Source organism: Myotis yumanensis, unplaced genomic scaffold (genome assembly GCF_028538775.1).
Source record: "Myotis yumanensis isolate MYYU_CA2020_CCGP unplaced genomic scaffold, mMyoYum1.0.hap1 SCAF_8, whole genome shotgun sequence".
NCBI classification, from domain to species: Eukaryota; Metazoa; Chordata; class Mammalia; order Chiroptera; family Vespertilionidae; genus Myotis; species Myotis yumanensis.
This window is the reverse complement of record NW_027223759.1, coordinates 25,372,361-25,385,521: the sequence shown is the minus strand read 5'-3', so window position 1 is coordinate 25,385,521 and position 13,161 is coordinate 25,372,361. Positions and strand designations below refer to the sequence as shown.

Here is a 13,161-nt window from a genome sequence, read left to right as displayed (position 1 = left end):
AACCCATTATGAAATATGAGATTATTGGGTGAATTGGCCATAGGACTCCAGCCTGACCCTATATGAGTTCCATGTCAATTCACAGACAGTCTCTCAGCCATTTAGGGAAATCAAATATCTTCACCAGGAGAGCAGCAAGCAAGAATCAAGGGCTACTTTTCCCAAGATTTTTTCCCCTAAGGTTTTAAACTATTCCTATTTCCTGAAGAAGTTCAAGAGTACTATGGTTTACCTAGCATAGTTAGATATCATTTTAATAAAACATGGTAATGAAATATATCAGTCCAGGCTTCTTTTACCAGGAGGCTTCCCTCCTCCCTCTAAATTTTACCCCCTGAATGTCTATTGAACCAAGTGGTCCTCCATAATGTTTCCCAAACACTGCTGGTTAACCTCTTTCTTAGTGCTTTCCAATTTATATCAAAACCAGAGGCCTGGTGCATGAATTCATGCACAGCCGGGGGGAAGGACTACAGGCAGTTAACTGGCTGGCCCCACCCCTGATTGGGGGTGCTGGGGGGTGCTGATCAGGGGTGGAGCTGGCCAAGGGGAGGGGCCGTAGGCGGTTGGCCAGCCCGGAGGAGGGGTCGTGGGCAGGGTGGGCTGGCCCCACTCCCAGTCAGGGTGGGGGGAGCTATTGGGAGTGGGGCTGACCGGGGGAAGGGCCATAGGTGGTTGGTGGGCTGGTCCTACCCCCTGGTCAAACTTCCAGTGGAACTCCTGGTTGAAGGGACAATTTGCATATTAGCCTTTTATTATATAGGATAATGTTTGTCTGTCATCCACACTGAACTAAAGCATCCCCCAAAGTAATATATATATATTTATATATACATCTTTATATATTATCTATATGTATCATATATCATTCATCTGGCACTTAGTAGTCATTGCAACTTATTGAATGCATAAATCAGTAGATGATTATTCATTAACAGAGATATAAAGGGATCTCTGATATAATAAGATTCCTTTGCATACTTAAAGTGTATTTTAAATTACATAGTTTTTAGAAACTCCTATCTTTAATAAAATAAAATTAAAATTTATACTTATATAAATTATTAAAATATGTAATTAGCACAGGAATGCTCATGAATTACAAATCTGAGAAGTTGGGAGTTACTAATATATTATTCCCTGGATTGGTCACATTTTTGGAAGGTATTCAATTCACAGATTCAACAGAAGGAAAATATTTATAGTCCAACTTCCTCTCAACTGTAAACAAATTTTAATAACATTTGTCACTTTTTTTGTAACTGAAAGAATTTATTTTTCTCTTAATAGAAATATTTTCATTAATGCTGAACTTCTGAGCTTCCTTTATTGATAGAAAATATTATAAAAGATTACAGCAGGTTCATATAGAATTATCAACTGCTATACCTGTAACCTTAGGAATGCCTAGTTCAAAATTACAAAACTCTAAAGCAAAATTCCAAGTCATTAGAACCTTAAAGTTTAATGTCATTTTAAAAAAAGAAAACTTCTTTATTTAAATAAATACCAATTTAAAAGCAGTGCTGCTTGTGGTCATGATATGAAATAAATCTTTTTACATTTATACCAGGGAATGATAATGTAATTTCTTTGTGGGCAATGAAGAAGAAAAAAATCCTTATCTATAAAACTTTCTTATAAAGATGACAAGAAAAACATCAACAAGAAAACCTTATCACAAGATACTAGAACACAGTTGAGATGGTATTGCAATGAGCCATGTCTGTCTGGCAGAATTCTTTCTTTCTAAGGGAAATTGCGCAGAGGATTTTATTTCAAGCCTCAAAGATTAAAAGAAAAAAGACAACTGCAATTTTTGCCACAAAAAGACAGGTGGCGTAAGCATGCAGCATTTTAAAAATATATATATAAAGTGATTATTTTCTCTCCGGTTCTTTGAAAAAGCTCGCTTGTGCTCGGGTTTGTGGCTTGGCACGGTGACGTCAGTGTGGCAGTGCGGAGTCAGGCGCCGCGGCTCCCTATAAGCCCAGGAGCTGTCCGGGTGCTGAAACGGCCCGACCAGCTCACCAGGTGGACCGGGAGGAACATGCTGTGGACTTTCTTTGCCATATAAAGAAGAGGTAAGATTGCATTTCTGTTTGGTTTATTGGAAAGTTCTAAATTACTTGTTCTTTCTTTAATTTCTAGCTGAGAAGAAAGATCGTTTGACAAGCTTATATCTATAGATTAACTGAATAGCAACCTGCTGCTCATCAACCAATATAAGGACCCTGCATGTGTATATATATGCGATTGAACCTATGATTTATGCCACTTGCTGTTAGATATTTATCAATAATAATGTTATTTAGTCATAAGAAGCATGAAAAAGTTAAGAATTTTAGTATCAATACACACATTAATGTAACGTTAACCAAGCTTGACATTTTGTTTCTTTCCTTAATTTATTGTTTTCCCCCCTAAGAACCAGATGCAAAACCACAGATATAATTTATATGCTTACTCTTTTTAACAGTAGGTTTTCACTGATTGAAATGTTAAACACATCAGTCATAAATTTTAGCAACAAATTTTGGAACTACTTTTTCTTTGACATTTACCTTGCAAGAGCTCAAAATTAACTATATAAAATTATTTTCTGAATTGGTATACTCTGAAAGGGCTTACATCACAATTTCCTAATTTTAGTCCTGGGAAAGTAAAATTAGAATGGTCTGGAACACTGGCTTCCTCCTTTATTCAGAGTAAAATATTATCTTGGGTTATAGGTTGAATATGACCATGAATTACAGAGAGATGATAATTTTGAATATACCAGGAAAACATTCATAACTGTATAAACTACTATTATGCTTTGATTGAAAAAGGTTGTACAATATTTTGTTAGACTTTGAATGGGTCAAATGTGTGTTTTTTTCCCTGTATACAAACTAGTTGAATTGCTTGAATTAGATACCCACCTGTATTTGTCCATGTTTTAGTTGAATTTCAAGAGAAAATACATTTTTATGAGTGGGGCTTTAATTCAATCCCTATGTAGGATGTTAGAGCTGTTGAAACCATCTTTGTTACTTAGAAGAGCTGCTACCTGAAAGAAATCCCTTGAGTCTTACTCAAAGGCAATAGCTATGTCATCCAAACTGAACCTTATAAATGACTAAAGGGTAGAGGTTGTTAGGCTATGCTTTAAATAACTGCATTGAGCATTCTGCCCCAACTCCACAGCAAAGCCCAGCTATCAGGAAATGATTTTAAAGACAAGCACATAATTCTTATGTTAAGAATACTTCAGGATAATGGTTTAAAAGAAAATTAGTTTACTAAATTAAAATTACTGTTTCAAATGATAATGTTGAAAATAGATTACCAAGGCTAAATTAATCCTGAAATAATAGAAAGAACAATGCATACTGTATTTTTATTTAGACATAAGAATTTATGACTAAAATTTATTTCAGTAAACATTGATTCCTAGTAAATATTTTAGAAGTTTTCTCTGACATGCCTTTAGAGGTTTTTATTTCAGTAAGTTAAATATACTGGTTAATGAGAATCATTTTAATAAATATATGCATCAGTGCTAAAGAAATTTCTGTAACTACAATCATTTTGAGGCTTTAAAATTACTTAAATACCAATATGATCTAGTAAACAATATTTTCTACAGTTGATATCTAAGCTAACAGAAACTTGTACCCACATTGTTAATATATCACAAAACCATGATCCAGGTAAGAGATCATGAGCAAACTTATAAACTTCCTTTAAATTTATTTTATTTGCAACCAAATTGCAAGTATTAAGATAGTTCTTTAATATTTGCAATGCCAAATATAAAACATATAAGAACTGACATCCTTGTTAATTCATATGTGAGATAATAAGGAAGTGGAGAAAAATGAATGAAAATTTTTAAGTAGGAAGAATTCAACATATTGTCTGTAGATATCTAAATTGAGAGTTACACAGTGGTTATTTTAAGATATTTTAACAGTATGAGTCATTTAAGATTTCACAGGTCCAGACAAAAATAGACACAGACATAAGACAAGCTGAATCTGAACACTCACAAGTTCAGAAATAGATTGGTTAAGTAAACTTATGTTCTCTCTGTAGCATCTGTTATTATTTACTATACACTGTTGAGGGCTGATGAAAAATATAACCATGATTGCATTTTTAAAGAGAGTTACAATAAAATTATTAGAAGAAATATGGAGCACAGATATTTAAAAACGGTTTAATGTATTATTTTAACCTGTTTACACAAAAAGAAACTTCATTGGGTAGCCTACTAGTTCGGACCTGAAAAAACACATTTTGTGGAGGTTATTAAGGTGCACACCTTCCAAAATGGATAGTTAGGTTTGGTGACAGAGTGAGAATAAATTATTTCTGAAAAATGTATGTGAGTGGGACTCATTCACAAGGTAATTCATTATGATTGACATTAACATGCTGTATCAATTTATTATATGTAATAATATTATTGCTGCTATATTTCTACAACAAAATTAGGTGGACAATTTATAAACTAAACCACATGTTTTTTGATACAACCTTAAGGAAATTAGTGTGTGTGCGTGTATGTGTGTGTGTGTGTGCATGTGTACATGCATGTTTTAAATTAAACCAACTAACCTTTTTTGCCACTGCTTTCAATAGGAATGCTGTACAAGAAAACTAAAACTCATATTGGAAAGTCTTCATTAAAAAGAAACAATGCATACTAAAAACAAATGACATTTCATAATTTAAAAAATAAAATTTGAGAAACACCAAATCATTGTTTTTGTTAGTATTTTAACCAAGTGCATATCATGCAAATTTGATGCAAATGGGCAAAAATTTTGCTAGGTTCCTGTGGTTAGCTTTTGATAGTCATAGTGGATATATTTATAGATTTTAAAAACAGTCATTCTAAGTTTAATGTGAAGTAACCTCTACTATGTTTTTCCCTCAATGGTCAATTACATCTTTTGCTATAGTGTCTTCTAGTCTGCTTTATTTGTGTTAACTGATGTTTTCCCTTTTTAAGGAAATCTTTCGAACATGGCAGAAGCTAAGACTCACTGGCTTGGAGCAGCCCTGTCTCTCGTCCCTTTAATTTTCCTCATCTCTGGGGCTGAGGCAGCATCATTTCAGCGAAACCAGCTGCTTCAGAAAGAACCAGACCTCAGATTGGAAAACGTCCAAAGGTTTCCCAGTCCTGAAATGATCAGGGCTTTGGAATATATAGAAAAGCTCCGACAACAAGCTCACAAAGAAGAAAGCAGCCCAGACTATAATCCCTACCAAGGTGTCTCTGTTCCCCTTCAGCAAAAAGAAAACGGAGATGAAAGTCACTTCCCAGAAAGTTCAAGAGATTCCCTGAGTGAAGATGAGTGGATGAAAATAATCCTTGAAGCTCTGCGACAGGCTGAAAATGAGCCCCAGTCTGAACCAAATGAAAACAAGCCCTATACCTTAAATTCAGAGAAGAACTTTCCAGTTGACATGCCTGATGATTATGAAACTCAACAGTGGGCAGAGCGAAAGCTCAAGCACATGCGATTCCCTCCTATGTATGAAGAGAATTCCAGGGACAACCCCTTTAAGCGCACAAATGAAATAGTGGAGGAGCAATATACTCCTCAAAGTCTTGCTACACTGGAATCTGTGTTCCAAGAGCTGGGTAAACTGACAGGACCAAACAACCAGAAGCGTGAGAGGTCAGACGAGGAGCAAAAACTTTACGCAGATGATGAAGATGATATCTACAAGGCCAATAACATTGCCTATGAAGATGTGGTTGGGGGCGAAGATTGGAATCCAGTAGAGGAAAAAATAGAGAGTCAAACCCAGGAAGAGGTAAAGGATAGCAAAGAAAATATAGAAAAAAATGAACAAATCAATAATGAAATGAAGCGTTCAGGGCAGCTGGGCCTCCAGGATGAAGATCTCCGGAAAGAGAGTAAAGATCAACTCTCAGATGATGTCTCCAAAGTAATTGCCTATCTGAAAAGGTTAGTGGAGGCTGCAGGAGGTGGGAGGTCCCAGAATGGGCAAAATGGGGAGAGGGCAACCAGACTTTTTGAGAAACCACTTGATTCTCAGTCTATTTATCAGCTGATTGAAATTTCAAGGAATTTACAGATACCTCCTGAAGACTTAATTGACATGCTCAAAACAGGAGAGAAGCCAAATGGACCAGTGGAACCAGAGCCGGAACTTGAACTTCCCCTTGACCTAGATGACACCTCAGAGGTTGACTTAGACCGTCCAGATATGTTCCAGAATAAGATGCTCTCCAAGAATGGCTACCCCAAAATACCTGGGCGTACTGTGACAGAGGCCCTACCAGATGGGCTCACTGTTGAGGATATTTTAAATCTTTTAGGGATGGATAGTGCTGCAAATCAAAAGCCTCCATATTTTTCCAGTCAGTATAACAGAGAGAAGGTTCTGCCAAGGCTTCCCTATGGTCCTGGAAGATCGAGAGCAAACCAGCTGTCCAAAGGTGTCTGGATGCCAGATGCTGAAAACAGACAAATGGCCTATGAAAATCTGAATGACAAGGATCAAGAATTAGGAGAGTACTTGGCCAGGATGCTAGTTAAATACCCTGAGATCATGAATCCAAACCAGATGAAGCGAGCTCCCAGTCAAGTCTCATCTGAAGATGACCTACAGGAAGAGGACCAAATCGAGCAGGCCATCAAAGAACATTTGAATCAAGGCAGCTCTCAGGAGATTGACAAACCAGCCTCTGTAAGCAAACGGCTCCCCATGGGGCCCCCGAAGAATGAGAACACCCCAAACAGGCAGTATTTGGATGAAGATATGTTAATGAAAGTGCTGGAATACCTCAACCAAGAAAAGGCAGAAAAGGGAAGGGAGCATATTGCTAAGAGAGCAATGGAAAATATGTAAGAGGCTTTCACGAAATGCCCTACTTTCACTCCTCCGACCCCAAGAAAACCCCAACTTTTCTCTTTAGTGTGTTGACTTCTATCCTGTTAACAATGTAATATCTTTAAATGATGTACAGGCAGACGTCTCCATTTCACTGGGTGTCTGCTTCACTCAATCTGAGTTGTTCTCTTGTGTGTTGATATGTGTAAATGTTATGACTTCTGGATAAAAAGTAATTATATCCCTTAATTAAGAAAGATATCTATGATAGTGTTTAATAGTGTATCTAATGGTCGTGGCCTTGTGGATGCTCACATATGATAAAGAGTGTCTTATAATTCTCTTGAAGGTTTTTAATATTTATTGAATTATTTTGTTATTGTCTGTAGTGTTTTGTGGAGTACTGAAGCAAAAAATAAATAAAGCATCATAAGTATATAGTTTTATTTACAAGGTCTTTTCAATGTGTGTTTTATTTTTGATTAATAAATGTTATTTCTGGACAACTGTGGGCTCTTCATTCTTGAAAACCAGAGAGCAAGCAGTATGGAGTGAAAAGAGAAAATCATCACCTTCCACAGCCCACCCAGGTAAGATATCATGAGTGATACACATATGATCATGGTATATGCTTATAGAATGCAACATCCTCTAACAGTGCACTAATGCTTGTCTAAGGTTTCCATTGTCCTGTTTATACTTGTTACCCTTGATTTATATAAATAAAAACATTTAATTCTTCCATACACATAACCAACACTGGGGGGGAAAAAGCTGTGTACAGGGCAATCAGAAATGACTATAGCTCTGGAAGCAATTTATCTATTCCCAGGTCACCCTGGTCCCCAGAATACAAGGCTTCTGCCTCTTTTGTATGATTCAAGAGGGGTTAAGAGACCCCAAACTGACTGTCAGCTAAGTGAATGGGCACAGTGAGAATACACCAGCTGCCCTCTCTCTTGTCCTAGTGTTAGGGAGAATTCTGAATGGGGTAGGAAGCACATAACTGTTACAATGTGCATCACTTCAGCGGGTGGGGAAGATATCAGCATCCAAACATATCAACAGGAAATCAACAACAGCAGCAAGAAAACATATAAAACAACAAATATGACAATGGTTGTTAAAAAACAACCAAGGAAGTAAATAATCGTCACTATTTATTGAATGCTTATTGTGCACCGGGCACTATACTAAACACTTTACATACTTTGAATTCATTTGGTCTCTACTATACCACTGTCAAAGGTCTTTCATCTCCCTTTTACATCAGGAAAAACAAAACTCAGAAAGGTTATATAACTTTCCCAAAGTCACCCAGCGTGTAAGCTGACAAAGCCTGTATTCTTAACCACTGCACTACACTGTCTCTCTGGGAAGTGCCCTTTCCCCTGAGACTTGGGACTTTTGGAAGTGGGATGGTGAGGAGCTCATGGTGTCTCAGTGTGGGTCACTTCCAAGTGAGGGCACAAGTGTGTGTCTGTGCGTATGTGTGATGTGTATGTGTGTATGTGTATGTGTATGTGTGTATGTGTATGTGTATGTGTATGTGTATGTGTATTTCTCAGGGGTGGGGATGGGAGACTATCCTTGAATGGTTTGAGAGGAAACATTGAATGTAGGTTTTCCTGCTTCATAATTTTTTCCTCTTTTCTGTCGCAATTGTCATACAGTTATATGAAATCCAATAATCTATAAATGGAAGAGCCCTTAGAGGTGAATTATCTCTACCGTGCTTCTAATATGTGGTCTTTACTCAAATACTTTCAAGGTAGAGTAACTATCACACAAGGCAGTAGTGAGAAAGCCTGGATATTTGTGAAGCTTAAAGTTCAGCTACATATTTAGATGCCAATGTCCATATCCACTTTCTTCCCATTATATATTCTTTTCAATCTTCTGTTTCATGAAGTAAGTCACTCCTAGTACACTAAATCCTGCATGTGACTATTTCATATAAGCCCTTAGCAGACATGATAACTTGGACCATCTACACCCAAAAGAAACTTGCTCTCCTGACAAGTTAGGAAGTGAGAGGAAGTGACAGACACAACACAGCTGATGAGAGTCCAGGCTGGGATTGATACACAAACCAGGAGGATGTTAAACCTTGTACTCATTTTGCTACAACACAAAGTGATGCTTTTTCTTAAAGTCTCAGTTGAAATTCCACCATTCTCTAACGATGACATTTCAGGCATCAGGATTGCCAGTTGGGGAGATATTTAATTTGGGATATATATATTCTCTGCCTGACTTCTCTGAGACAGCAGTCAGCAAACATCTTTGCCTTTTTGCAGTACCACTATATCGCCAGCTATTGAGTCATCAGGCTTATTTATTTCTGATCCAAAGACTTTTACATAAGTATATGGATCACTAGCACAAGAAATAAAGTTATAAGTACTATTCAAGGATGTGGATGACAAATTAGTTAGAATTAGGGCAACAGTATCGCTTTTCCTTCCCAGAGGTCTCTTTCAGCAGAAGTCATGAAGTAGCTAGAGCCTGTCAAGCAGGTGCCCTCTGAAGGCTTCCACTGGAAGGAGAGAGACACTGCCTATACACCAAGACTGCACCTTCTGTAGGAGTCCAGGCCTCCATCAGAAGGAGACATGTAAGAGCTTCGCACTCTATATGATCTTGGCCAGACTCTCACCTACCCAGCCATCCCTCCCCTCAATACTCACAGCCTCTCTTCCTTACCTGCTTTGGGGACAATTAGGACTAAACCAATTGTGCCCTTTAAAACAAGACTTCCAAGTCATCCCTCATTTCCCACACTCAAAGCCCCCCCTAAACTGTATCACCTTTTAAACCCCAGTTCCTACTCTTTTCCATATTCTATAACATTGTTCATTATGGTCTTCAATACCTAAGGTCAGTCATCAACAAAACCCTCTGCATCCTCAACCTCTCCTATGAATGTTCCCTTTATCTTCTTGCTCTGAGAGGAACGTATCTCTCCACTGATGTTGCTGCTTCCCCTTACACTCTCTTCCTTGCTCCTTTTTGCTGCTTATGGGACTTTTTTCTTTCAACTTTTTTTTTTTTGAGGGGAAATGGTATGCTTTATGATTAGTGGGGATTATCTGACATGCAAGTGAAGTAACACCAAGTCAAATTAGATGCATCAAAAACATAAATAGAGCTGGGCTGGTGTGACTCAGTGGTTGAGCATTGACCTATGAACCAAGAGGTCAGAGTTTGATTCCCGGTCAGGGCACATACCGAGGTTGCTGTCTCAGACACCCCAGTCAGGGACAGGCAGGAGGCAGCCAATCAATGATTCTCTCTCATCACTGATGTTTCTCTCTCTCTCTCCCTCTCCCTTCCTCTCTGAAATGAATAAAACAACAAAAAAAAACCCCACAGAGGTTCACAAAACCCAAGTAAAGGTCAAGACAAAATGTTGGACATCCAAAACAGCTGGAATAATGGTGTTTTTTAAAAATTAAAATATATTCGACATGTAACACTATGTAAATTTAAGGCTAACTCTGTAGGGATTTGCCACCATAAATTTCATGCCATCACCCAGTACCCATTTATTACCCCTCCCTCACTGTCACAGTCATCTATGGCCCCTCATGAATTAAAAACAGTAACTCCTGCTTAAGGTCACTTTTTCTAACACTGCTTCTAACACTTGTTGATTTCAATATCCATGAAAATGACCTTTCTAACGCTTTCCAGACTCTATCCTCCATCAACTATGCACTTGCATATTTACCCCTTGGTCTTTTCCTTACTAGTAAGCACAACCTATCCTAAATCATTTCACTCTAACAACCACCTTGTATATTTCCAGTGAAATTCCTCTAGTATCTTTGTTCCAATAATTCCCCACACCCACCAAAAATGTAATCCATGGATCTGATCATCTTTCTACTCTCTCACTCTCCCTATAGTTTTCACCACTCACATTGTCCAGCTTAAATTTCATGTTTGTCATTACAGTCACTCTTTTGTAAACATTCTTTTAAAAAAAAAAATACCAGATGCCCAGTGCATGACACTCATGCACTCCCGGGGGAGTGGAGCGGGGAGGGGCGGGGAGGGGAGGGAAGGGTGTCCCTCAGCCTGGCTTGTGCCCTTTCTCAGTCCCGGAGCCCTCCAGGGATGTCCAACTGTTGCAGAGGTGGGAGAGGCGCCAGACACCGCTGCTGCACTCACCAGCTGTGCAGCTCCCCCTGTGGGAGCGCACTGACCACCAGGGGGCAGCTCCCGCACAGAGCATCTGCCCCCTGGTGGTCAGTGCGCATCATAGCCACCAGTCGTTCCACCGTTTGGTTGATTTGCATATTATCCTTTTATTATATAGGACATTGATTTCTGAGAGGAAGGGAGAGGGAGAGAGAGATAGAAACATCAATGATGAGAGAGAATCATTGATCGGCTACTTCCTGCATGTCCCCCTACTGGGGATCGAGCCTCAAACCCAGGTATATGCCCTTGACCAGAATGGAACCTGGGACACTTCAGTCCACAGGCTGACACTCTATCCACTGAGCCAAACCAGCTAGGGCCTTTGTAAACATTTTTAACTTCCTTGGGTCTCTCATGTTTCTTTATTTTCCCTTTTAATGAGTTTATTGAGGTGACATTGGTTAACAAATTATACCGGTTTCAGGTGCACAATTCCACAACACATCATCTGTACACTGTATTGTGTGTTCACCAACCCAAGTCAAGTCTCCTTCCATCACCATTTATCCCTCTATCCCCTCTTCTACCTCCTCCTACTGCCACCTCCCCCCAGCAATCACCACACTGTTATATATGTTCATGAGTTTTTTCTCTTTTTTTTTTTTGCTCAACCCTTCCACCACCCAACTTAGCCCCACCCACAAACCCCCTCTCCAAGACAGTTGTTAGTCTGCTCTCTAAGAGTCTGTCTCTGTTGTGCTTGTTAGTTCATTAGATTCCACATATGAGTGAAATCATATGGTACTTGTCTTTCTCTGACTGGCTCATTTCACTTAGCATTGTAATTGCTTTGCTACACAAGAATTCTAGTTAAGTCCAATTCTCCACCCACTCTTACCTCTTCTCCTACAACTGAACATAGCAGGAAAACATACCATTGCTGATTGATTTCACTTAATTCATGCTGACTTCAAGTGGCCCATAATACTCTCCTGGAACCCTATACACCCCCAACCCATTCAGTCTCTCTCACTCTTTAGATAATATTGTATTTTCCCCTTTGTCAGCAAATATCTAACCCTGACTCCACTGTCCACACTCTCACATGATTATATTGCTTCATGTTTCACTGTGAAAAATAAAGAACCAGAGGAGAGAGTCTTCAGATTCCCATGTTCATTTTTACCCACCTACCTGTATTGAGGTAATATACTCTTTGCTTTCCTTTCCTTGTGGGTAAGAAACTCTTTAAAGGGTTATGTGTACTTATCCAAATTCTCCCCTTACATTCAAAAACCCATTTTGGTTTTTGGAAGATTAGTCCAAGTTCTTCATAGAAATGGCTCTTGTCCAGATCAACAATGACCTCCACATTGCTAAATCTGATGGTCAATTCCAAGTCCTTATCTTATTTGACTTAGAAGCAGTTGACAATGTAATCTCCTTTTCCCTTGTAAATGCCTCTTTGCTTGGTGTACAAGTCATTACACATGCCTGGATCTCCCTCTACCTCACAGGTTACTGTTTCTCAGTACCCTTTGCTGTCTCCTCATCTGCCCAACTTCTGATAATTGGAGATCAGAGATCATACCTGGAAATTCTTCTATCTGTCTATACTCATTCATTAGGTATCCCCTCCAACCCTCATGGCTTTACCACCAATTATTGGCCAGCAACTTCCAAATCTATATTTTCATCTCATAATGAGTTCCTGAATTCCAAACTTATTGATTCAACTGTTTAGATGGCATTCCCACTTGTATGTTCAATAGGTATCTCAAAGGAAACCAGGCCATCAAAGAACTCCTGGTTTCCTACTCCTTGACAAAATTCCAGCTTCTCTTCCAGACTTTGGCATCTCAGTTCTTCAGACCAAAGCCTGTGGTTTTTGTCCCTGACTCCTCTTTATCTTATAACTCATTTATGATTTGGCACCAAATTGTATTGTTTCAACCTCAAAATAGATCCACATTCTACCTTCATACCACCTCCACTATTACCAATATACTATAAACCATGATCATTTCTCACCTGGGTTATTGGAATATCCTTCTATTGGTTTTATCTGCTTTCACTCTAATTTCACTGTATTTTGAATAGCAACCAGTGTGATCCAGTTATAATCTAGATCAGATGATATCATTGAGTGAGGGC

General features: G+C 38.6%; 1 protein-coding gene across 1 annotated transcript; it reads left to right on the top strand.

Annotated features, from left to right (window-relative positions):
* The first annotated feature begins 1,968 nt into the window (after nt 1-1,968).
* On the top strand, nt 1,969-7,358 carry SCG2 (secretogranin II). The gene is made up of 2 exons (XM_070422239.1): nt 1,969-2,084; nt 5,003-7,358. The coding sequence occupies exon 2, from the start codon at nt 5,017-5,019 to the stop codon at nt 6,874-6,876; it is 1,860 nt and encodes a 619-aa protein (XP_070278340.1). The 5' UTR covers nt 1,969-2,084; nt 5,003-5,016; the 3' UTR covers nt 6,877-7,358.
* Nucleotides 7,359-13,161: the final 5,803 nt, after the last annotated feature.